Source organism: Schistosoma haematobium, chromosome 4 (genome assembly GCF_000699445.3).
Source record: "Schistosoma haematobium chromosome 4, whole genome shotgun sequence".
NCBI classification, from domain to species: Eukaryota; Metazoa; Platyhelminthes; class Trematoda; order Strigeidida; family Schistosomatidae; genus Schistosoma; species Schistosoma haematobium.
The window spans coordinates 38,976,251-39,003,993 of NC_067199.1; the positions used below are offsets into that span (position 1 = coordinate 38,976,251).

The window sequence follows — 27,743 nt, forward strand, 5'->3', positions numbered from 1 at the left end:
AACTATACAACAACATTAGATGAATCGAACGCATTTAGTGGTGTTTGAAAGCATGCTGAACGATGGAGAGCTGGAGAAACGCTTTAAATATGTTGTATAGGTCCGTTATTCTGACGCAAGGGGAGCAGGAGGACAATGGATAGAGAGCGAAAAAGTAAATAACTGTTGTCATTTTCACGTTTTTCTTGCGATATGACGTCACCCGGTTGAGAATAGCCCAATTTAAGATAGTGCACAACCATCCATACCGTAAAAAATGTCTCACAAACGTTTATGTTATCGGTCGCCATTTGTCGTAATTTACCTACTTTCAACATTGTTCCTCTTCCGGAAGTCTGCAAATAGTGAAGCAATTAAACGGTATAAGGTTATAGTAATGTTTAACAGCCTGGAGATATTAGCCTTCCTCTATTCGAATCATACTCTTGTATGACACTCTTGGAGTTTCAGTGGTGAGCGAGCCCTGGAATACTGTCAATTTCGATAACACTCATTGTGACGCTAGAATTACTCCACACATAGTAAGTTCACTTTTTCTCTCACACTCGACATTAAAGTCTTATTGAATACACCTGCTAAGCTCATATACCTATTCTGTAATTCAGGTAGTCAGTTAATGTGCATCTACTATATATTACTATTTGATTCCGATTTTTCAACTATTATATGTTCTACTTTCTAAAAGGGTTGCGAAACATTTAACGGGAATTTCGACGTATATTCATTAATAATTTGAGCGGACGCGAAGATCTGTGTATTGTACCATATAGAAAGCTCTTAGGTAACAAATATTTCATTACAAGTGTATTCGAGGTATTGCTCGGATATTATGAGGCATTCGAGCTAGAAATTGTGAGATTAAACCCAGAGTACTCCGTAAACATGGCATATTTACCGACGGAGATTGTTAGGATATATATTACGCGTGTCTATCCACTGACCACTGTAACTCACCATGATGGCTGATATGGGTTGTGAGGAAGCTAGGAGCGCAACAATCTGTTTTGTATGGTAATCTATGCAGGGGCTTGGATCTGTGGCACTCATTTAAGTAGAATGCTCACAAAAGGGAAACAAATATATTGTGTACTACTTTTAAGTGTCAGTTATTACACATGCATTAGCTGATAATAAGCTTGTACTTCATGGATTTCTTATGAAAGCTAACTTGATAAATAAATATAGAATCGGATTCGTGGATTTATTCAAGAATAATTTCATTAATAAAGGTATATACAATAAGCATTTACATCCGGTGTCCATTCACGAATTTCTAAAACCAAAGGGTAAAACAAGTAACTTATGAATAAGGAATGTGGTTATAAAACTAAACTGCGTGCACATATGTACGTGAAGTAATTTAATAAGTAAACTAAATCTAATGTTTTTAAGCTAGGAAGAACTTATAAAACTGTCGTTTAACAGCATCTTCGTGGATATAAATTAAAGTTAAGGTCAGCTGTTACGACCTGTCTAGAGCATAGTATATACCAAGTACCGCATAGTACAGCTTCTATCATTTTGCATTCATTTATGTATTATAATGTACTTGCGTCTTGCTTCACGGGAAGATATACAAGAAGAGTTAGTGTCTGATAAAATTAAAGTGTCAGCACTCAAAATTATTTAGAATATTTACCCACGGCCTTTTGCATTTAAGACGTACAACACTTCTCTTACAAGAATCGTCTGTTGCTCTCGTCCAGGAGACTAAAAACACATAACTTGGTTATTCAGCTGTTAACTTCGGGAGAAGTGTTTAATAGTAGTGATCCTAAATTACGGCTAAAGTCAGAAGTGTAGTTTACAAACACACGTCAAACATAGTCATCACCCTTTTCCAAACTAAACATATTATGAGCGTTTTCAGAAACGATTCCTCATTCACTCCACAGGCTGTACTGCAGTCACTAGGTTCTTCAGCAGATACGTTATTTAAGATTGCTGACTATAGGTAATTAATCCTTTAAATTCAAGAAAGCATATTATAATACAGGGTAAAGTACAGCTGTTACTAGCATCAAACCTTTCTTCATTACTCACTGACGGTCTACTTCAAAACAACGACATCATTATGCGCTACCATCGCAACAGCAACTACTTCTATTCCATCTGCCACTACCACATCTAGTGTATCCGTCACATCCTCTCAAACTCTTACTTATAACCAGTTAGAAGAATTATACCTCCGCATAAAGTAACTAAATGTTGTGTCAATAAATGGACTCTTGCCATACCAGTGTACAATTTGTCTCTAAATATTCAGTGGTTTTTATTTTGTCATGTCGTTTAACAGCATCTTCGTGGATATAAATTAAAGTTAAGGTCAGCTGTTACGACCTGTATAGAGCATAGTATATACCAAGTACCGCATAGTACAGCTTCTATTATTTTGCATTCATTTATGTATTATAATGTACTTGCGTCTTGCTTCACGGGAAGATATACAAGAAGAGTTAGTGTCTGATAAAATTAAAGTGTCAGCACTCAAAATTATTTAGAATATTTACCCACGGCCTTTTGCAAGAAAGATATTTCTTCGATGAAGCAGATCGTATTAATCAATGGGATCAAACTTTGATTTGTAATGCAGAAAATATAACAGCTATGTACAAAAAGGTAGAAATGTGTCAATGTGAACAGAGTCGTCTCGAGCAGGTAAATGTTTTTTACTTAGAATTTTGTTTTTCTTTCCTCAACATGTAGTCCTGCCTGACTGTGAACTAGACTTAAGGAAATCCGATGAGCCACCAAACCATGATTTAATACCAATCCATAAAGTCATTTAATGTTAAACCGAATTGTGTATGTCAGTCAGTCATCAACATAGATGTTCGTTGGACCAAGTCGCCTTACCACATTAGCTTAAAGAAATGAAAATGGCAAAATGAATAGCAAACAAATCAAAAAATATAATATTAATGGTATTGGGAAAGATTAAACATTAGGAATATCGCTTAAAAACATGGTCAAAGAGTATGTATGAAGGAATATTTAAAATTCAGGATCGGGAGGACAATAAACTGTGAATACATTTTCGTGTTTGCGAACAATTCTGAACCGTGTTGCCTGAAATCTTGAGGCATTGATCACAGTTTGTTGTGTTTGTAGTAAACAACTATTACACTTTAGACTATCTGTATATTGTATTTTCATATATTCCCTTTTGTTGTAAATCACGCCCGCATGTGATTTTGGAATTGACACTGATGTTTTTTTCTTTGTTCAAATTCATAAAAGAAACTAATTGTGTAGTATTTTTAGGGGACTTATATATCGTGATACTCCGTAACACCAACTCATTCTCAACACTAGTATCACCTCTACTTATATTTGTGAGGAAGCCATAGAAGATCGTCTCTTCTCAAACGCTTGTGTACAGTTACATTACGTGTTCATGAAAGCATGGGATGTTTATACATCCAAATGGGCTTTAAAAACTCATCCGTGAAACTTCTGTATATTCAAACTAAAACTGTCTAAATAGTTATCAGTACGTAACAGATGTTTTTATCGAATTAGTTTTAATTAAGGTTCAGTTTCCTGTAAAAACAGTAAATTAGACGACAGTCTACAGTCAAATATCGGCAAAAGCTGGTTCGTTTCAACAGCTTTGTCTCATTGATTGATTTCAGGTGTTGCTCCGAGGCACCAAAATAACCCGAATACAATTTGACTTTTGTTTTTGAAATGTAGCAAAATAAAGCAGAGAAATAGGTAAACGACATTTAATAATTACCATCAGTTCCTATCAAATATGTAGTTTCATGATTAAAAGCTGAATTACTTGACCGGTAAGATATGTTTTCATGCATCTACCGTTGTGGTTTTGCAAATACCTGTCATTAAAATCAATGTGATGGTCCACTGCTTTGGTTACCATAGTATACATCATCAATCGTCTATGTCTCTGATTCTGTTTCATTGGATGTAGAATATTAGGTTTTTAATCTCCCGGTTGGTTACACCATTACTACTTTTGCTGTAACGTAGAGCTGTGAAATATGTGTGCTCATAAAATACAGCTTTAATCATCAAACACAATCCAGCTTTGGCTAAAATGTAAAATTATTAATAAAGAGTACAAATTAGTATTCTTTTCTTAAGAAACATAGATTAACGATTTGTTGGAGGATGGGGTGTATACTACGTATGTCCAGCTAATGTCAATCTCAGCGCGTATTATTAACAAGTGTATGAGTAGGTTGAAATAAATCTGTGAATAAGACAAACCAAGATGTGGGATCATGCATTCATTTACTGTTGAACAGACTATGAAGTAGGTTCAGACTTGGTTGGTTGCTGAGGATTATTATAACTAATGACTAAGATTAGAGACTTTGGATGGCATGGTTCAGAGTCAGTCCCAATTGATCACGTGCATTCACTCTATCTTCCCTTAAATTTTGAGTTTTAAAACTATTTTACGCCTTTTATTTTCCGGATTCATTTCTCCTTGTCGAATCATATTATCTATTCATAATTCTTTTCTGCTGACATCGACATTCCTGCTACTTTACTACCTTAGAATTAGTCTTGATAATTTCCTTTTACTGCGCTATGTTATGTCAACTTCTGGCAATACACATAGGTGCCATATTCTTTACGTTACTTATGCCTGACTGACTAGTTGAAATCAGTCATAATTCAAGCGTAGACATCTTCAATGAAATACAGTTACACATATATGTTTATTTTACAAATTGATGTATGTGGTGGATCGTTACCGTTGTCGTTTTTTCCATTTTTTGTTTATTATAGGAATTAGATTTTATTGAGGGTCAACAACGTGAATTGGAAAGTTTACTAGAACCACTAGAACGTGCAGTGAATGAATTACCACCCGGTCAGTTACATTCGGATTATGAACGTGAAGCTATATTTCAATTGGCTACAAATGTCGACTTAGAATTAGGTCAACTATTGACTGATTTACGTGAAATAGCCGATCAAACAAACACCACTACAACGAATGTTACTACTGGTTTCAATTCATCGGATAGTAGTACAACTTCTACGAATACCACTAAGGAGAATACTATGATTAATGGTAATAATAAACTAACTTCGTCAAATAACGGGGATATTATGAATCAAATTACGCGTATTCTGAATTGTCATATGCACTCACTCAATTGGATTCATCATAACACACGTAAGTCTTCTAATGTTATAATCTGTAGTAATCATATTTATAAAAACCAGTGTTAAGTTACTTCTTACGCCTGTTACCCATAGTGGAGCATAGGCCGTCTATCAGGATTCTTCAACCAAGTCTGTCCGGGTCTCTCCTTTCCAGTTGTTGCCAATTGCTATTCATTCTTTTGATATCTGTCTCCGATTCCTAGTGTAGTGAGCCCTTTTGTTTGCCTCTTTTCCTTTTGTCGTCAGGATTCTAAGTTAGGGATTGCCTTCTGCGTATTCTGGGTAAATAACCTTATTAATTCCTGTAACTTTTCTGGTGGTTGTGGTAGTGCTCCACATTTCAGTTTCCTACAATAAAACTATCTTGATGTTTGCATTGAAGATTCTGGCTTTGATGTTGGCTAACAGTTGTTTTGAGTTCCGTATAATCTTAAATTCTAGGAATGCTGTTCTTGTTTATCCAATCCATACCTTCATATCTACATCAGCCCCTCCCTGTTTATCGATGATGCCTTCTAAATATGAGAAAGCTTCGACATCGTTCAGAGTTACTTCGTTGAATGTAGTTGAGTTGGTGCTCTCTACGTTGTATTTTAGGATCTTGCGTTGAGGCCTACTGATACAGAGGTCACTGCTACATTAGCTGGCGTGACCGGCATTTGTTGATGTGTGTGAGATAGAAGAGCTAGGTCATCTGCAAATTCCACATCGTCTAGCTGCATGCAAGCTGTCCACTGTATTCCGTGCTTCCCTGAGATTTTGTGGTCTTTATAATGCAGTCGACCACCCGAAGAAAGAAAAAGTAGAGAGTAAGCAACCTTGTCTGAAACCGGCCCTCACTTGGAATGTGTCTGTCAGTTGTCCTTTATGCATCACTTTGCACTGTAGTCTGTCGTATGAATTCCGTATGATGCCAACGTTCTTCTCATGTACACCATAGTGTCAATGAAGGTTACACGAAGTTCTCCTATTTACACTGTCGAATGCTTTCTCATATTCAAGAAAGTTGATGTCTAGTGACGAATTCCATTCAGCTGATTGTTTAACGATGATCCGTAGTGTTGCGATTTGGTCTGTAATCGATTAATCCTCACGAAATCTACCCTGTTGATCTCGAAATCGAGTGTCTACTGAATCCTCGTTTGGTTCAACGGCACTGTTGGGAATGGTATTTCGGTGCTTCTATATTTTTCATACTTGCTCATGTTTGCATGTTTGCAGGTACTTCTTTGTCTGACTTAAGTGCTTCAGTCGGTATATTGTCAGGTTCTGCTTCTTTCCTACTCTTGATTTGTCTGACAGTCATCCTGACTTCTTCGGTCGTTGGTGGGATGACATTTATAGGAAGGTCTGTGCGTGCTGCTTCGATGTCTTGTAGGTTCGATGGGATTGGTCTATTCAGGAGTTCTTCAGAGTGCTTTACTCACCCGTTCCGCTGTTCTTGAGTCTCAAAAATTTCCTTGCTTTCTTTGTTGTTGACTGGTCTCTCTGGTTTGCTATATTTCCCTCTAGTTTCTTCGTTGTACCTTATGATTGTCTCATATTCCTTTCTCTTACAGTTTCTTCTGTTGTCTTTTCTAGGTCTTCCACGAATTTATACTTTTCAGTCCTAATGCTCTTCTTCACTTATTTGTTTGCTTCAGTATATTCGGCTTGTGTCTTGATTTTCTGTGCTCTTGTTTGGCTGTTGTTAATTACTATTATGGTTACTTCGTTTACCTCAATATTCTAACCTTGATAGATGGCAGTAGAGAAGAAGGGATTCAAATCGATTAAACGTAGAATACTTCAAGTGATGTTCATCATCCATTACTATAAAAACTGAAAATGCGCACAATATTGCGTTGATAAATAGTTAACGGTAAAACCGTACTAAGCGGACAGCCATTAGCGACCCATCAGAATTAAAATTACTCATGTTTTAAGTATTATCGCGAATTCAAAACACTATTGTGGGTACCTTGTTGCTGGAAATCATGATTCTGACCATGTTTGTATTTTGAAGGAATCGGACAGTGATATTCTTATGAAATAAATTGTTAGAGTTGAGGTGAAAAGGTGGGGTCTAGCTGGGCTACGGTACTATAATTCGCATCCTAATTTTGCCATAGGTGCCCTAACACATTCACTAATAGTGATAAAATTAATATCCCTCTGAGATTTTATTACTTTTTCTGTATTTTATAACTTGTCCACAAAAGTTGCATTCTTAAAAATCCCTTTAAATCATCAATATACGATAGTTTTAACGGACTAACTCTCGTAAGATAGTTGCCAAATAACAACTCAATATACTTTCGCCTCAATATTCGCAGAAAAATAAGCAAGTTTTTTGAGTTCGTATTGAGATTTTTCCAGTCATGAAACCACCACTGGGGCTGACGAGACTATGATTAAACTAAGCTGATACTGACCAGTCGTCAAATAACATTCTCTACGAAGATGGGAAGAGTCTCATCCAAAACATTTGTGTTTTTTTAATCGAGGTGTTCAAAGAACAGTCTTATGAGAGCCTCTTTCCCACACTGAACTATGTCATCTACGTACTCTAAATCAATAAATGAGTCTTTGAATAGGAGGTCAATTGTATTATGCTTGAAACATCGTTATAAACTCCAAATCGCAACATATGAATTAATCACATTCTCTAGCTATTCACTTAGAGATCCTTTTGCAAACTTTAATCCTTTTTACCCAACCAAGTGCATTTGACGCTAACTGTACTATGAGTACTTAGTGAACTTGAGGTTTAAAACAAATTACTTTTTTTGTACAGATTTGTAAAAGATACTTTTTGACTGATTAAGTTTATTATCACTAGAGCTCTTCTAGGCGGACTGTTTTTCTTAGTTTTCAAAATTGAATTATTCGTCTCTAATGGAAAATGGTTATTTCAGTTGGAAACTCTTCTTATTGATTTGGTTTCAAAAATGCTAATTTTTAAATATGTAAGTTTGTTTAACTTCTATTTTGCTTATTAACAAAATAAATGATCTGAAGACCAATTTGTGTTTATTAAAAAGGACTAATATCAAATGAAGTATTAATGAAACCAGTCACTTCTGAATAGATTTTAAGCTTATTCACCGACTACGAGTGTACTTAATCAGGTTTGAGTAGCATCTTAATTGTGTATGTAATGGTCAATAAAATATTAACTGGTTGTCCATACCGATTTAAATCATAAGCAAAGTTCAAAGATTTATTCTACCGGTTGAAAACCGATTGGAATTTGATTGCTAAGTGCGGTTAATACATCCTAGGGACAAACTACTCAATGAATTAATAAGTAATGATATTAAGACTCATATGGTTAGTAGTAGTAACTAAACATACGGACTCATGACTTCTTACGACCTATTCTAGCCACCATGATGTGTCACGGCAGTTGATGGGTGGACGCGCGCTATAAATATCCCGACCGTCTCTGTGTCTAATCTCATAGTTGCTTGCTCAAATGCCCTATGATAATCAAGCAATGCCCCTACCCAGATTAACAGAATATTAGTAACTGAAGAGTAACCTGTATGGTACCGCACGTCAGTCTGCGCACTCAGATTTTCAGTCCTATTAAACATTCCATGACCTCCCTGATCTCCATCAAAGAGAACAAGTCTGTATTTACTGAATGCAACAATTTTATTTTTCAAAAGTAAGACATAACAGTTAAAAATTGGAGTAAAATGACACTATACAGCAGATGCACCTGGAGCGGCTTGTCTTCATCGTTTACCTGAAATACAGAATACGGATATCAGTTTAACGGGTACATATAGAAAAACGAATATCTATTTTAAAGGAACATGTAGACTTACTGTTTGAGAGAGTCATACTGATACTATGAATGTTATCGAAACCGAGTTCCCTAGGGCGTACGAAGCACTCAAACTGGAAGACAACTGTCCAAAAGTAATTCGACCAGGGAAGAGGAAATTTGCAGTTACTATTCATCAAAAGGGTGTTTGTGGATCACCTTAGACGAAGGTATTATGTACTTGTTGAAATCATACCACAAAAGCAACATGACTTCGCAACCGGTAAACTTTGATCTATGAAAAAGTGAGCATAATGGCAGCTAATTAAGATTTCACTCTCTGACAATGACCCTCCAGCTTTCGTTTTATGGCCAAAACAGCAAACATACACTGCATACTGGTAGCGGATTTTCGGGTTTTCAATGGTGGGCTTAATTTTACACTCAACGTAATGAGTCCAAGCCACCTATTACTACTATATGGTATACTTTTATAAAAACCCTCTGAAATCTGTCGATAACATCCCTGACTTGGCCCATGGTTGTCAGGCCCCTGGGTTTTCGAAAATATTACTGACATCCATTACTACTAGACGTTCAGTATTTGACTCGTTGATGGTATAAGGGCCTTTATATTACTGGATAAAATAACAAACAGGAGACCGACTTCTTTGATTGCTCCCGATAGAATCATAAACGACAGTTAGGAAATAACATGCGGACAGTTAGAGCCTGGGCCCAGGCGGCAGCAACACTCATTTCGGCTAAAAAACTAACAAAATACAAAATATCACTCAAAGCGAAAAGAAATCACATTTTATATAAGACAAGAAATGTATTGACTTGAGTAGCGGCGACAAAAACCGAGAAAGAAAAGCTGATTCAATTAAAATTTGCACCGACACTTAAAGTATTACATTAAGTACGGAATTTCAGTCCACTGAAAGATTAAATTATGCAGCTACACAAAAAGAGCAAAAACACAGAAAGAAGAAGGCCAACCGCTGTCGCTTACAAGATGGCGGATATGAAAATTCACTCTCCGTTCTGATTGGCTGCTAAGCAGCCTGCCACAACTACGAATTCGAGTCGAGTTTAACTGCAGCCCTCGTTGACCTCTCGCCAGTAACCGGAACTATCCACTTTTTAATTCCAAGTTGAAATGTTTCAACGCTTCCAAGTATAAGAACTGTAGCTTCTGCTTGCTGTTAGACAATCATGACGAAACACTCGACCATATTTGTGCCAATGTTTAGCCACGGGGCGACAGGTTTAGCTGTTTTATCAAGTGCTCCACCTGGTTGCTTCAATAATAGTGTACACAAATTTATTTTTATGTAAACTTAAGATTTACGGACAAGTAACCGGATGCATGTTAAGTTGTTTGGTATGATGGTCGAAAGTAACGCTACAGTTTTTACGTGTTTCTCAGGTTTTATATCCGTATAGTACATATTTACCTATAACTATTATTTACTCTCCTTCGAAACTTTTGGAGAGCTCGCTTTTCCATTGAATTGTCTCATGATTTGCCCTTTAATTCCTTGATTAGTATTCACAGAATAGCGTCGCCACTAACGCTTAGACTATCACAACAAGAACGACTAGCAAAATTAGTGATCGTAATCTAGAGTTTGGCAACAATTCGATAATCCTCGAATCAAGCAAAAGGGTCACAAGAAAGCCCAAGATCGTTATGTCCGGAAGAAAGATAAGTAAATAGTAACCACTATGATCTATTTGTGGACTGTTATTATGTATATTTTTGTGTAACTGTCAAGTAACCATATTATATGCATATTCATGTTCCTTACACTATAGAATTCTATTTGACCGACTGATTACGATTATACGATTTACTATTCTTAAGTTATTCTTGATTTATTAGTCACAGTATCTCACGCTTACAACCATATTTCGACCTGATTCCGTGTAATTGTTGTTCCCCATTTTATAATACGATGTGGCCTGGTTTGTTTGTATGAAAACCAAGTATGTCTGAAATGCTTGAACCGTATTGAGGTGGCTGATAGCGGTGTTCTGGACTGAATCGGCTGGGTTAAGCAAAAAGCTACTATCTCGGTGGACCAACAAGATTCAGGGTTGAATTTAGGCTACTCGTACTGGTTTATTCGTCAATAGTATGGTCAATAAGTCAGTGTCCTGACTGGCGTTATGTCACGTGATATCTTCCCGGGGCATAAGGACATAACACAGATGGCACCATAAAACATTCTTCCAGTAATTTGTACAATGTTTACCACTTAACCCAAACACCGATGCTGACTCTCTCACTAAGTAACCAGTAGCACACTTCTACACATGTCCATACTTCATGTAAGACTAGCAAGCAACAAAGAAATAGTAGAAAAGGGCGCCATAAACCGACCTGATGAAGGCTAGTAGTGTAAAGAAACGGAATAGAAACTATGATTTTATCTCATGCTCGTCGCTCGTTAAAACTGGTAACTCGCCATCTGAATGTGATTCATGTAGTGGCTGCATCCATTGTCACTGTGATGCAGTAGTGTCTAGACCGTACTGAGGGGTTATGCTTAATCACCTCTATACATGTTTCTGATACGTTTACCAACAGTGTACAGAAATTACGCAGACGGAACTTAAAATACAGAAACATGACCCTGTCGAAAATGACCACTATTATCCCTACTAGTACACTGAATTATTCGAACATAAGCTCAGCCAAACATGCGACTTTATGAGCCAAAATATATGCTCATATATTAACGGAACCACCTGAGTGTTGATAATACTTCAGCATCTGTTAACAGTAAGGAGAAATGAGTGAGCGTTGAGAAGAGATATAACCAAAGAATAGGTACTAAAATACTAAAATTCAGGAACAAAGTAGATAGACAAAGACCCTGATTTCATTTGATGTTCCAGAGGTGGAAAGTAGCTTATTAGAAAGCAGCGCAGCCTTTGATAAAGAACAGTTGGACAAGTACCATAAAATGCTGTTAACCGGTATCACTTCAGCCTAGTTGTGTCGCCTGTGTAAAGGCCATAACGTAGCAAAGAGTAAACCTGTCCACTGAGCGTAACATTGCATTCGGCATACTTCATAGGAGTTTCAATGATGCTTCAAAAAGATCGGCAAACACCGTAGGACCAACTGGCATGGTAGTTTACAGAGCGTCTGAGCTAGTGGGTGGTAGTCGGGATGTAGCTCATGAACACGAAATGCAACAGTAGCGTCGGAAATCATGCAGTATAAGCTTACAGACCACTACAACAATCAACGCATTTAAGCCACCTCATTCTATACACCCCACGACTTTTAAGCCCCACCGTCTTATCTTTGTGAGTTTCAGAAACTTAGCTGAAGCCCTTCAGAATTGGTAAATCTCGAAAAACCATCTCGTTAGCCATATCAGACGTTGTTAAAGTCGACTCAGATCGGCAATGCACCAACAGAAATGCGCAGTCACATACACCGTGGTTTTAATTGACCTTGATCAACAAACTCCTGTGAAAACACGGAGATCGCGATCATGCTAATGAGACAGGCTATTCAGGCAAAAACATGCAGTGCTCAGTTCGCTAAGAATTGACCAGAACACCTTGGACATTAATCTGCTTAAGAACTAGAAGACACAATGTGCTGTTGAGGAGCACCAAGTGCCTCTATGGCAACGTAAGAGTATTAAAGAGTAAACTTGAAGAAATCAGAAACATGTGCTTTCAGTTGAATTTTAAGATTACAGTCCCCACTGAAACATGGCTATAACCCGACATAACGGGCGAAGGGTTGAGCTTTTCAGGCTGGTAGATATCCCCCATTATATCTATGGAAGGAGTCAAGGTAGTGGTCGAATAGGTTTTTCACTTAGCGAAACAGAATAGGTGGACATCAAGGTTCTCTTTTTGAATTTGGATTTCAACATTCAGCATGGAATAATTGGAAATATGATGATGCACAAAATAAGGGAGCAAGGATGTATTTGAGCTATACCGTGATGACATTATTAAGATGTTTTCAGTCAACCCTCAACCAACTAATCGAAATTGCTACAAGCTTTCAAGACATGCCACTTTTCCGATTTTATAGGGTACCTAAAACAGGAGGTGAAGTGACAATATATATTAATATTCAATTCAAATCTGTAACACCATACATTAATGAATTAATCGAGACAACAGATTTATGAGAATGTTGCTTCAGTGTGGACGGGCCGAAATATTTGATTGAAGAAATATGTTGACCCCCACAGGTCCTAACATCCAAAAGGATGTGATAATACAGGTGACTACACCTGGGTTATAATGAAATACTACTTCAATACGACTTCAGCACTCTATCACATGAGCGGCTTGCCACGGCATTAAAAGTTTAGAACACTTTAAATATGTGAGTGACGCTGCAAGATATACGAGGGACCGTAAACCCTCAAACTCAGATTATTTACCGATAAATGACCATATATTTTAAGTACGCCGGACCACCCCAATGAGATCATACTGCCAGAACATCATTAACATGATTCTCAAGAAAACCGTCGAAATATTCCACGTCAAAGTGCAAAGACCCCCTTTGGAATGCTCTCTCAGAGGAAGTGATCACAGCAGCCTCGGTGGATAGCCTTATTTTTTATTGTTTTCACATTTCAACCAACCAACCTTCAACCAGATAATGTGATGGCTGCAGATATCGAGGAACCCTGCTGCTTTGAGACAAATTTACTCATGTACAAGATACACTAACCCAAAAATGACTACCAAACTGACCAGAATTAATTTAGTCGGGTGGCTAGATAACATCTCACTAGACATAACAAATACCGTACTGAAATGACAAGAAGCCAGTGCAAGGAGACACCGAGGAACACTCAACTCCGGTTCGTAATTTTGATAGTCCCCTTAGAGACCAATCAGAATAGAGGCGGTTGATTATTTCAACTATCTACATAGACGATTGTGGATGTCTTGCTTCGTTTAACGTGTTTGCGCTGGTTTTTAAGGTCACCACATGATTTGGTCTTTTAATGTCCCAACATTGTGTGGTTTATTTGATGCTATAAATTTTGGCGCTCATTTTTTCGAAGAAATTTTGTTTTCTAGGATTCTGCCAATACTACTCATTACAGTGCATTCCTTTCAGTATCCTAAAATGTTTTATGTGATAAAATGTTAAATCTGCTTTGATTTGAGTGTTTTCTTGTGGATATCAGACCCCAGAGTGTTAGTTCACCCAAGGTAAATGTTTTTGCCATCTGAGGTTTTCTGAATGCGCATATACTCGTTTCTAAGTGTTTCTTATGGAGAAATATGAGAGGAAACGATTTCAGACTTGTGATTCTCTTTGATATTAGGGATAACTCTCCACCGTCGATTGGTCGAAGTAATACTCATTGTCCAAATGTTTATATTAGTGATATATTCGATAGGTTTATGATATCTATATACATGACAAGCTAAGAACTAGTTGGGGATACTATCGTTCTCTTGCAGAGAGTTAGTTATTTGAAATAAACTATACAACAACATTAGATGAATCGAACGCATTTAGTGGTGTTTGAAAGCATGCTGAACGATGGAGAGCTGGAGAAACGCTTTAAATATGTTGTATAGGTCCGTTATTCTGACGCAAGGGGAGCAGGAGGACAATGGATAGAGAGCGAAAAAGTAAATAACTGTTGTCATTTTCACGTTTTTCTTGCGATATGACGTCACCCGGTTGAGAATAGCCCAATTTAAGATAGTGCACAACCATCCATACCGTAAAAAATGTCTCACAAACGTTTATGTTATCGGTCGCCATTTGTCGTAATTTACCTACTTTCAACATTGTTCCTCTTCCGGAAGTCTGCAAATAGTGAAGCAATTAAACGGTATAAGGTTATAGTAATGTTTAACAGCCTGGAGATATTAGCCTTCCTCTATTCGAATCATACTCTTGTATGACACTCTTGGAGTTTCAGTGGTGAGCGAGCCCTGGAATACTGTCAATTTCGATAACACTCATTGTGACGCTAGAATTACTCCACACATAGTAAGTTCACTTTTTCTCTCACACTCGACATTAAAGTCTTATTGAATACACCTGCTAAGCTCATATACCTATTCTGTAATTCAGGTAGTCAGTTAATGTGCATCTACTATATATTACTATTTGATTCCGATTTTTCAACTATTATATGTTCTACTTTCTAAAAGGGTTGCGAAACATTTAACGGGAATTTCGACGTATATTCATTAATAATTTGAGCGGACGCGAAGATCTGTGTATTGTACCATATAGAAAGCTCTTAGGTAACAAATATTTCATTACAAGTGTATTCGAGGTATTGCTCGGATATTATGAGGCATTCGAGCTAGAAATTGTGAGATTAAACCCAGAGTACTCCGTAAACATGGCATATTTACCGACGGAGATTGTTAGGATATATATTACGCGTGTCTATCCACTGACCACTGTAACTCACCATGATGGCTGATATGGGTTGTGAGGAAGCTAGGAGCGCAACAATCTGTTTTGTATGGTAATCTATGCAGGGGCTTGGATCTGTGGCACTCATTTAAGTAGAATGCTCACAAAAGGGAAACAAATATATTGTGTACTACTTTTAAGTGTCAGTTATTACACATGCATTAGCTGATAATAAGCTTGTACTTCATGGATTTCTTATGAAAGCTAACTTGATAAATAAATATAGAATCGGATTCGTGGATTTATTCAAGAATAATTTCATTAATAAAGGTATATACAATAAGCATTTACATCCGGTGTCCATTCACGAATTTCTAAAACCAAAGGGTAAAACAAGTAACTTATGAATAAGGAATGTGGTTATAAAACTAAACTGCGTGCACATATGTACGTGAAGTAATTTAATAAGTAAACTAAATCTAATGTTTTTAAGCTAGGAAGAACTTATAAAACTGTCGTTTAACAGCATCTTCGTGGATATAAATTAAAGTTAAGGTCAGCTGTTACGACCTGTATAGAGCATAGTATATACCAAGTACCGCATAGTACAGCTTCTATTATTTTGCATTCATTTATGTATTATAATGTACTTGCGTCTTGCTTCACGGGAAGATATACAAGAAGAGTTAGTGTCTGATAAAATTAAAGTGTCAGCACTCAAAATTATTTAGAATATTTACCCACGGCCTTTTGCATTTAAGACGTACAACACTTCTCTTACAAGAATCGTCTGTTGCTCTCGTCCAGGAGACTAAAAACACATACACTTGGTTATTCAGCTATCAGCGTTAACTTCGGGAGAAGTGTTTAATAGTAGTGATCCTAAATTACGGCTAAAGTCAGAAGTGTAGTTTACAAACACACGTCAAACATAGTCATCACCCTTTTCCAAACTAAACATATTATGATGCACAAAAATAACAACATCTAACGTAATTTTGTCTTTGTGGGTGAACAGAACTGGATCAATATTCTAATTTAATGCAGGCTGATGTGGGAGTTATCATAGTTTCTCTGTCGTTTTCAGAAAGGTGTAAGTTAGTACTATAGGTAAAAAATCACTACTGTCCTACATGAAATTTATTAACGAAATGATTAAGAGATATGCCAGCGAGAGGGTGAGTATGATAAACATCATACACCACTATAACATCTGCTCGATTCCTCATTCACTCCACAGGCTGTAGGTTTTTAAACCTCAGATTCCGGGAGCCGGTCACACTACAGAATCTCTTACGAATAGCTTTCTAATTTCGTCGCTTAAAAACACTAACGAAAGTGAAAAGTTAAGCAACTTCAGTCACTAGGTTCTTCACTTCCTTAAAGTGCCATTAATAAATTGACTAAGCCGGATTATACGATAAACAAGCGTACTAAACTAAGGTGTTGTGATTATTGTTTCATTTGAACAGATACGTTATTTAAGATTGCTGACTATAGGTAATTAATCCTTTAAATTCAAGAAAGCATATTATAGGCTAATAAATAGTACCTAAAAAAGACATAAAATACTATTTCAAAACGGAAGACTACGGTCCTTTGGGCGTCAATACACAGGGTAAAGTACAGCTGTTAGGTCAAGACTTAGCATCAAACCTTTCTTCATTACTCACTGACGGTCTACTTCAAAACAACGACGACTATTATTCAGCTTTCCGTAAGTTCATATGTTATTCCGGAATGTGAGGCATGTGTCCCATGTGATTCAGTACGACATGGTGAGTAAAAATTACAATCACAGAAAAAATTCACAGCATAACCTAATTTTTTGATAAAAAATTATAATCTCACTGACTATGTGAACACACACATGACCGATATTCTGGTCTACGATAATCTTGGTTGACGCGACATCGTTGAGTAAATCAGTACTTCAAAGAAAACTAACGGTTTACACTAGCTCATGAAACAATATTGAATTGGCCTTGAGATTTCAAGCGGCTTTAAACGTTTAAATATGTCAGGTTTGTTACTCTTCGCTTAGGACGTCTGTTTATATATTTGGTGTCTATCGCCACGAACAAAAAAACGGTAGGATTTTTAAGTTTACACGAAAATAAAACTTTGTACAGTAGTTCATCTTGTTGGAGCCAATGTTTTGCCACTGTACTAATCAATTGCCGCCATTCGTTTTATAATCTCAAGCAACCAATAAATGGGAAATAAAAACGACATTCTGTTAGAAGATAAGGAAAAACAATGGGTGAAAGAGCCAAAGGGTTTTCTTTTGCTTGTTATGTTGAAGTATTATAAGACCCCTCCCCTGTTCTTGTTTGAAATGTCTCTGAATTATCTACTTTTCACGTAGATTCACGACAAATTGCCCACTTTTCGCTAATATTCGCACATAGTCGACACTTATACGTAATCGCCTTTGTTTCTCACTCTTGCAATTTATGAGTGGAATTATTCGATTTTTGGCTGTGTTCAATTCAGTCAGTCTCAGCTACCAATGCCGGGCCGCAGGTTGTAAATACTTTATCAAAAGGCACATTTCTTTGAGACTATTATTTACGGACGACTTTCGGGCGACGCTCAAGTGACCTTGAGTGCCCACCTGAAAGGTAGGACCAAATGAGGGTTATAAACCAGTGAGAAATCAGAATTATGATTTACAGTTTGTGATTAAGGTTAGGAATTAAACTTAGTGTTTTCATCACGAACTGACATCAACTCTAGTGCCAGGACTCTATTTAACCAAATTGGATAGTGAATTTTGCGCCCAGACCTGCTATCTTATATCTGATTGGTTCGTCCATAAATTATAATCTCGCTTGCAAACTCAGGCCTCACTTTATACTAGTCCAGCAAGTGTGATAGTCATATATACCTCCGCATAAAGTAACTAAATGTTGTGTATAATGCCACGAATCAGTCACAGTTGCCACGGCTCACGTTACAGCGGAAGCAAACCAAAAGGTAGCGGTGCAGTATAATACTATTATCAGTAGTAAAATAGGAAAATTAAATCTTTTCAGCACAAACACTGGTTATGTTCTATATTAGTTTCCTTGATCATAGACAGTTCAGTTCATTAATTGTGTGTGCGCTGTGATACTGCCCGGGTGCCCAAACCGAAGCAGGTGGTCATCTTAGGGGGCCACACCCCGAGCCTTTGACGTAATGGTCTAACCCACAAGGCAGTGGAGCATCGTGAGGAGATGCAGTCCCATGGTAGCCGGTGACCAACGATTGGTTCATACGCCATTTGTTCCCGCAGGATACTGGAGCCCATGTGCACCACTGATTTGGAATCCGGTTAAAGCACCGGACATTCGCTTTTCGTCCTCTCATTTTCGTAAACAACAGTAATGCCACGAGAAGGCAATGAGTAGGACTTCCCTGGCAGAGGCTGTATACGCGTGACCGTGTGAGAGTATTTCGAGAGGGAGGGCAAACCCACCCCGCTCTCGGCCATACCAGTGTACAATTTGTCTCTAAATATTCAGTGGTTTTTATTTTGTCATGTTGCAGGATTTTCATTTGGAAAGCCACCAACCACTAGTGCTTTTGCATTCGGGTCGTCTCCTTTCGGAGCATCTGCTGGAACAAAACCAACATTTGGAGTTAGCACAACTACAACATCATTATTTTCTCCGGTTGTTTCATCGAATTCAAATACTGCTGTATGTAGCACTTCACTCCTTCAGAACACTTCTTCTCTGTCCTTGACATCTACTGGATTCGGTACAGTCGCAACCACTTCAAATGCTTTTGGTTTGTCATCATTCGCTAGCTTAGCAAAGCCATCTACAACGGTATCTACTTTCGGTATTTCCACCATCAATGGTTTGGGAACAAACTCAAATGTCACATCAGCCTCACAATCTGCTCTCAGTCAGCCATCAACTAATCCTTTACCTAACCTCTTAAAACCGGCTACTACGACTAGTAATGTTGGAAGTCCATTCACTTTCGGACTTACTACCGCTGTTACCACTCAAAGTGCAGTAACTCCTTGTCCAATCAGTTTTGGCACTTTTTCTTCGACGACTGTGTCTACTGGGGCTTCCACGGCCTCTATTGTAAATGTCAATGCAAGTCAGCCGGCCATACCTAGTAGTATTGGTTTTGGTGTATCTTCCGCTTCACTATCATCTTCAGCGTTAACATCAACAGCAGCAACAATAGCAGTGGCACCTTACAACTTTGGGAACCCTAGTCTCTCCACATTGGCTAAATCAACAGCGGCTTCTGGGTTCGGAACGTCATCATTGGGGATTGCAACTCGAACACTGGGTGAAACAGCGACGACTGCAGCAGCAATAACTACATCATTATGCGCTACCATCGCAACAGCAACTACTTCTATTCCATCTGCCACTACCACATCTAGTGTATCCGTCACATCCTCTCAAACTCTTACTTATAACCAGTTAGAAGAATTGGTCAATAAATGGACTCTTGAGCTTGAGGAACAAGAAAGATATTTCTTCGATGAAGCAGATCGTATTAATCAATGGGATCAAACTTTGATTTGTAATGCAGAAAATATAACAGCTATGTACAAAAAGGTAGAAATGTGTCAATGTGAACAGAGTCGTCTCGAGCAGGTAAATGTTTTTTACTTAGAATTTTGTTTTTCTTTCCTCAACATGTAGTCCTGCCTGACTGTGAACTAGACTTAAGGAAATCCGATGAGCCACCAAACCATGATTTAATACCAATCCATAAAGTCATTTAATGTTAAACCGAATTGTGTATGTCAGTCAGTCATCAACATAGATGTTCGTTGGACCAAGTCGCCTTACCACATTAGCTTAAAGAAATGAAAATGGCAAAATGAATAGCAAACAAATCAAAAAAATATAATATTAATGGTATTGGGAAAGATTAAACATTAGGAATATCGCTTAAAAACATGGTCAAAGAGTATGTATGAAGGAATATTTAAAATTCAGGATCGGGAGGACAATAAACTGTGAATACATTTTCGTGTTTGCGAACAATTCTGAACCGTGTTGCCTGAAATCTTGAGGCATTGATCACAGTTTGTTGTGTTTGTAGTAAACAACTATTACACTTTAGACTATCTGTATATTGTATTTTCATATATTCCCTTTTGTTGTAAATCACGCCCGCATGTGATTTTGGAATTGACACTGATGTTTTTTTTCTTTGTTCAAATTCATAAAAGAAACTAATTGTGTAGTATTTTTAGGGGACTTATATATCGTGATACTCCGTAACACCAACTCATTCTCAACACTAGTATCACCTCTACTTATATTTGTGAGGAAGCCATAGAAGATCGTCTCTTCTCAAACGCTTGTGTACAGTTACATTACGTGTTCATGAAAGCATGGGATGTTTATACATCCAAATGGGCTTTAAAAACTCATCCGTGAAACTTCTGTATATTCAAACTAAAACTGTCTAAATAGTTATCAGTACGTAACAGATGTTTTTTATCGAATTAGTTTTAATTAAGGTTCAGTTTCCTGTAAAAACAGTAAATTAGACGACAGTCTACAGTCAAATATCGGCAAAAGCTGGTTCGTTTCAACAGCTTTGTCTCATTGATTGATTTCAGGTGTTGCTCCGAGGCACCAAAATAACCCGAATACAATTTGACTTTTGTTTTTGAAATGTAGCAAAATAAAGCAGAGAAATAGGTAAACGACATTTAATAATTACCATCAGTTCCTATCAAATATGTAGTTTCATGATTAAAAGCTGAATTACTTGACCGGTAAGATATGTTTTCATGCATCTACCGTTGTGGTTTTGCAAATACCTGTCATTAAAATCAATGTGATGGTCCACTGCTTTGGTTACCATAGTATACATCATCAATCGTCTATGTCTCTGATTCTGTTTCATTGGATGTAGAATATTAGGTTTTTAATCTCCCGGTTGGTTACACCATTACTACTTTTGCTGTAACGTAATGAGAGCTGTGAAATATGTGTGCTCATAAAATACAGCTTTAATCATCAAACACAATCCAGCTTTGGCTAAAATGTAAAATTATTAATAAAGAGTACAAATTAGTATTCTTTTCTTAAGAAACATAGATTAACGATTTGTTGGAGGATGGGGTGTATACTACGTATGTCCAGCTAATGTCAATCTCAGCGCGTATTATTAACAAGTGTATGAGTAGGTTGAAATAAATCTGTGAATAAGACAAACCAAGATGTGGGATCATGCATTCATTTACTGTTGAACAGACTATGAAGTAGGTTCAGACTTGGTTGGTTGCTGAGGATTATTATAACTAATGACTAAGATTAGAGACTTTGGATGGCATGGTTCAGAGTCAGTCCCAATTGATCACGTGCATTCACTCTATCTTCCCTTAAATTTTGAGTTTTAAAACTATTTTACGCCTTTTATTTTCCGGATTCATTTCTCCTTGTCGAATCATATTATCTATTCATAATTCTTTTCTGCTGACATCGACATTCCTGCTACTTTACTACCTTAGAATTAGTCTTGATAATTTCCTTTTACTGCGCTATGTTATGTCAACTTCTGGCAATACACATAGGTGCCATATTCTTTACGTTACTTATGCCTGACTGACTAGTTGAAATCAGTCATAATTCAAGCGTAGACATCTTCAATGAAATACAGTTACACATATATGTTTATTTTACAAATTGATGTATGTGGTGGATCGTTACCGTTGTCGTTTTTTCCATTTTTTGTTTATTATAGGAATTAGATTTTATTGAGGGTCAACAACGTGAATTGGAAAGTTTACTAGAACCACTAGAACGTGCAGTGAATGAATTACCACCCGGTCAGTTACATTCGGATTATGAACGTGAAGCTATATTTCAATTGGCTACAAATGTCGACTTAGAATTAGGTCAACTATTGACTGATTTACGTGAAATAGCCGATCAAACAAACACCACTACAACGAATGTTACTACTGGTTTCAATTCATCGGATAGTAGTACAACTTCTACGAATACCACTAAGGAGAATACTATGATTAATGGTAATAATAAACTAACTTCGTCAAATAACGGGGATATTATGAATCAAATTACGCGTATTCTGAATTGTCATATGCACTCACTCAATTGGATTCATCATAACACACGTAAGTCTTCTAATGTTATAATCTGTAGTAATCATATTTATAAAAACCAGTGTTAAGTTACTTCTTACGCCTGTTACCCATAGTGGAGCATAGGCCGTCTATCAGGATTCTTCAACCAAGTCTGTCCGGGTCTCTCCTTTCCAGTTGTTGCCAATTGCTATTCATTCTTTTGATATCTGTCTCCGATTCCTAGTGTAGTGAGCCCTTTTGTTTGCCTCTTTTCCTTTTGTCGTCAGGATTCTAAGTTAGGGATTGCCTTCTGCGTATTCTGGGTAAATAACCTTATTAATTCCTGTAACTTTTCTGGTGGTTGTGGTAGTGCTCCACATTTCAGTTTCCTACAATAAAACTATCTTGATGTTTGCATTGAAGATTCTGGCTTTGATGTTGGCTAACAGTTGTTTTGAGTTCCGTATAATCTTAAATTCTAGGAATGCTGTTCTTGTTTATCCAATCCATACCTTCATATCTACATCAGCCCCTCCTGTTTATCGATGATGCCTTCTAAATATGAGAAAGCTTCGACATCGTTCAGAGTTTCTTCGTTGAATGTAGTTGAGTTGGTGCTCTCTACGTTGTATTTTAGGATCTTGCGTTGAGGCCTACTGATACAGAGGTCACTGCTACATTAGCTGGCGTGACCGGCATTTGTTGATGTGTGTGAGATAGAAGAGCTAGGTCATCTGCAAATTCCACATCGTCTAGCTGCATGCAAGCTGTCCACTGTATTCCGTGCTTCCCCTGAGATTTTGTGGTCTTTATAATGCAGTCGACCACCCGAAGAAAGAAAAAGTAGAGAGTAAGCAACCTTGTCTGAAACCGGCCCTCACTTGGAATGTGTCTGTCAGTTGTCCTTTATGCATCACTTTGCACTGTAGTCTGTCGTATGAATTCCGTATGATGCCAACGTTCTTCTCATGTACACCATAGTGTCAATGAAGGTTACACGAAGTTCTCCTATTTACACTGTCGAATGCTTTCTCATATTCAAGAAAGTTGATGTCTAGTGACGAATTCCATTCAGCTGATTGTTTAACGATGATCCGTAGTGTTGCGATTTGGTCTGTAATCGATTAATCCTCACGAAATCTACCCTGTTGATCTCGAAATCGAGTGTCTACTGAATCCTCGTTTGGTTCAACGGCACTGTTGGGAATGGTATTTCGGTGCTTCTATATTTTTCATACTTGCTCATGTTTGCATGTTTGCAGGTACTTCTTTGTCTGACTTAAGTGCTTCAGTCGGTATATTGTCAGGTTCTGCTTCTTTCCTACTCTTGATTTGTCTGACAGTCATCCTGACTTCTTCGGTCGTTGGTGGGATGACATTTATAGGAAGGTCTGTGCGTGCTGCTTCGATGTCTTGTAGGTTCGATGGGATTGGTCTATTCAGGAGTTCTTCAGAGTGCTTTACTCACCCGTTCCGCTGTTCTTGAGTCTCAAAAATTTCCTTGCTTTCTTTGTTGTTGACTGGTCTCTCTGGTTTGCTATATTTCCCTCTAGTTTCTTCGTTGTACCTTATGATTGTCTCATATTCCTTTCTCTTACAGTTTCTTCTGTTGTCTTTTCTAGGTCTTCCACGAATTTATACTTTTCAGTCCTAATGCTCTTCTTCACTTATTTGTTTGCTTCAGTATATTCGGCTTGTGTCTTGATTTTCTGTGCTCTTGTTTGGCTGTTGTTAATTACTATTATGGTTACTTCGTTTACCTCAATATTCTAACCTTGATAGATGGCAGTAGAGAAGAAGGGATTCAAATCGATTAAACGTAGAATACTTCAAGTGATGTTCATCATCCATTACTATAAAAACTGAAAATGCGCACAATATTGCGTTGATAAATAGTTAACGGTAAAACCGTACTAAGCGGACAGCCATTAGCGACCCATCAGAATTAAAATTACTCATGTTTTAAGTATTATCGCGAATTCAAAACACTATTGTGGGTACCTTGTTGCTGGAAATCATGATTCTGACCATGTTTGTATTTTGAAGGAATCGGACAGTGATATTCTTATGAAATAAATTGTTAGAGTTGAGGTGAAAAGGTGGGGTCTAGCTGGGCTACGGTACTATAATTCGCATCCTAATTTTGCCATAGGTGCCCCTAACACATTCACTAATAGTGATAAAATTAATATCCCTCTGAGATTTTATTACTTTTTCTGTATTTTATAACTTGTCCACAAAAGTTGCATTCTTAAAAATCCCTTTAAATCATCAATATACGATAGTTTTAACGGACTAACTCTCGTAAGATAGTTGCCAAATAACAACTCAATATACTTTCGCCTCAATATTCGCAGAAAAATAAGCAAGTTTTTGAGTTCGTATTGAGATTTTTCCAGTCATGAAACCACCACTGGGGCTGACGAGACTATGATTAAACTAAGCTGATACTGACCAGTCGTCAAACAACATTCTCTACGAAGATGGGAAGAGTCTCATCCAAAACATTTGTGTTTTTTTAATCGAGGTGTTCAAAGAACAGTCTTATGAGAGCCTCTTTCCCACACTGAACTATGTCATCTACGTACTCTAAATCAATAAATGAGTCTTTGAATAGGAGGTCAATTGTATTATGCTTGAAACATCGTTATAAACTCCAAATCGCAACATATGAATTAATCACATTCTCTAGCTATTCACTTAGAGATCCTTCTTTTGCAAACTTTAATCCTTTTTACCCAACCAAGTGCATTTGACGCTAACTGTACTATGAGTACTTAGTGAACTTGAGGTTTAAAACAAATTACTTTTTTTGTACAGATTTGTAAAAGATACTTTTTGACTGATTAAGTTTATTATCACTAGAGCTCTTCTAGGCGGACTGTTTTTCTTAGTTTTCAAAATTGAATTATTCGTCTCTAATGGAAAATGGTTATTTCAGTTGGAAACTCTTCTTATTGATTTGGTTTCAAAAATGCTAATTTTTAAATATGTAAGTTTGTTTAACTTCTATTTTGCTTATTAACAAAATAAATGATCTGAAGACCAATTTGTGTTTATTAAAAAGGACTAATATCAAATGAAGTATTAATGAAACCAGTCACTTCTGAATAGATTTTAAGCTTATTCACCGACTACGAGTGTACTTAATCAGGTTTGAGTAGCATCTTAATTGTGTATGTAATGGTCAATAAAATATTAACTGGTTGTCCATACCGATTTAAATCATAAGCAAAGTTCAAAGATTTATTCTACCGGTTGAAAACCGATTGGAATTTGATTGCTAAGTGCGGTTAATACATCCTAGGGACAAACTACTCAATGAATTAATAAGTAATGATATTAAGACTCATATGGTTAGTAGTAGTAACTAAGCCTAAAATTTCTGGATTTTTTCCCCTTATAAAATGTTTTGTAGCTGAATATTAAGTTAACTTTCAACTTTTGTTTTTATTTCATATTTATATTTTCACAGAAGAAATAATGGATCGTTTAAAGGTGTTGAATGGTGTTTCATAACAAAGTGATTTCAGTTTAGATTATTCATTGTCAATAATAAATATGTATGTGATTATGTTTTTTATTGTTATTTAAACAATAAAGACTATTTTGACATACTTATGTAATTTTTTTCTTTCTGTTTTACATTTATTTATAAAGTTATGCAAATATTTTTCAATATATATCTTTATCCACTGACTTGAGTTATAGAAAAATAGGAAACCATGCAAAGCAATCGGTATATATATATATATATATATATATATATATATATATACTTACGCCTGTTACTCCTAATGGAGCATAGGCCGCCGACCAGCATTCTCCAACCCACTCTGTCCTGAGCCTTCTTTTCTAGTTCCATCCAATTCTTGTTCATTTTTCTCATGTCTATTTCCATTTCCCGACGTAATGTGTTCTTTGGTCTTCCTCTTCTCCTTTGGCCTTGAGGATTCCATGTGAGGGCTTGTCTTGTGACGCAGTTGGGTGCTTTCCTCAATGTGTGTCCTATCCACTTGCAGCGCTTCTTCCTTATTTCTTCCTCCGCTGGGATCTGGTTTGTTCTCTCCCACAGTAGGTTGTTGCTAATAGTGTCCGGCCAACGGATCTGAAGTATTTTGCGTAGACAACTGTTAATAAACACCTGCATTTTCTGGATGATGACTTTCGTCGTTCTCCAGGTTTCTGCCCCATACAGTAGAACTGTCTCGACATTTGTATTGGAAATCCTGACCTTGGTGTTGGTTGACAGAAAGTTGTTTTGAGTTCCAGACGTCTTCCAGTTGTAAATATGCTACTCTTGCTTTGCGGATCTGTGCCTTCACATCTGCATCAGATCCACCCTGTTAATCAATGATGCTGCCCAAGGTATATATATATAGATATATGAATACATATATTGAGATAAACGTGACTGGTAATTTTTACCGTAAATACATATGTATATATTTTAAACAAAATTGAGTATTGAACAAGTGTTTCACTGTCTTATTCTATGACTCCTAAGTAGCTTAGAAATTAACATAATAATGATTATAGTAACCATAAATTGTGTAGATAAATGTTTAAAGTGTATTTGTCATTAATTGAATGAATCTCAGAGAGAAATGGTTGTGTATGCTTATTTATGAAATAAAACACAACACAATTAAAAATGTATAATGATGAATAGTCAGACCAAAACATGGCACAAATCCATGAAGTCACTGACAAGTGAGCTAAGCCATGTTGTTAGGTGTAAACTACCCGTTTGGGGACCACTAAATGTTAACAACCGATGGCTAGAGACCCTGAATGACATGGCGCAAAATCGTTTGCAATAGCGCAGGTGCATACACTCTTTGTGTTTCTACCCAACCCTAATCTTCTGAATTCTTCATGTCCCTTTTTTCCTCTTTCCAAATTTATTTCACTGGATTATACACCTTGGATACCATCTTCAAACCCTAATCTTTCGGATTACTGCTTATACTCTAACTACCTCTACCATTACGGGATTTGATTCGACAACTGCATCTCTGTGCTAATGTGGTATGGCAACTCGAACTGATTTACGAACGTATGAAGTTCTACGTTGTTACTGACTAATTGACACAGGCTTATTTATCCCCTTTAACTGTGATGCTACAACTATTGTGTAAAAACAATTAATACTAGGAAGTTCAGATATTTGTAAATTGTTGAGTATAGATTAATTGTCAATTCAGTGGTTGATAGTTAAATATATTTGATTCATTAAATGCGTGCTTCTATTCCATGCGATTTTATGATAATAACCTAACGGCAAATATATGGTCACATCTCATAATTGTTGGTCCTTTTTGGTCTAAAATTGCGTACTCTTGGCTTTTAAATGTAAAGTATAAATCAATAGTTTCATTCACATA

General features: G+C 36.9%; 1 protein-coding gene across 1 annotated transcript in view; it reads left to right on the forward strand.

Moving 5' to 3' along the window:
* Positions 1-2,625: 2,625 nt before the first annotated feature.
* The window catches only part of NUP62CL (Nucleoporin-62 C-terminal-like protein), a gene marked incomplete at both ends in the record, with an annotated part of 36,796 nt that continues 11,678 nt past the window's right edge, over positions 2,626-27,743 (forward strand). Inside the window, 4 exons of the mRNA XM_051219382.1 lie at positions 2,626-2,658; positions 4,762-5,155; positions 18,825-19,903; positions 22,014-22,407. Of these exons, the coding sequence (XP_051066948.1) occupies positions 2,626-2,658; positions 4,762-5,155; positions 18,825-19,903; positions 22,014-22,407 (1,900 nt within the window). The remainder of the gene's footprint in view (positions 2,659-4,761; positions 5,156-18,824; positions 19,904-22,013; positions 22,408-27,743) is intronic.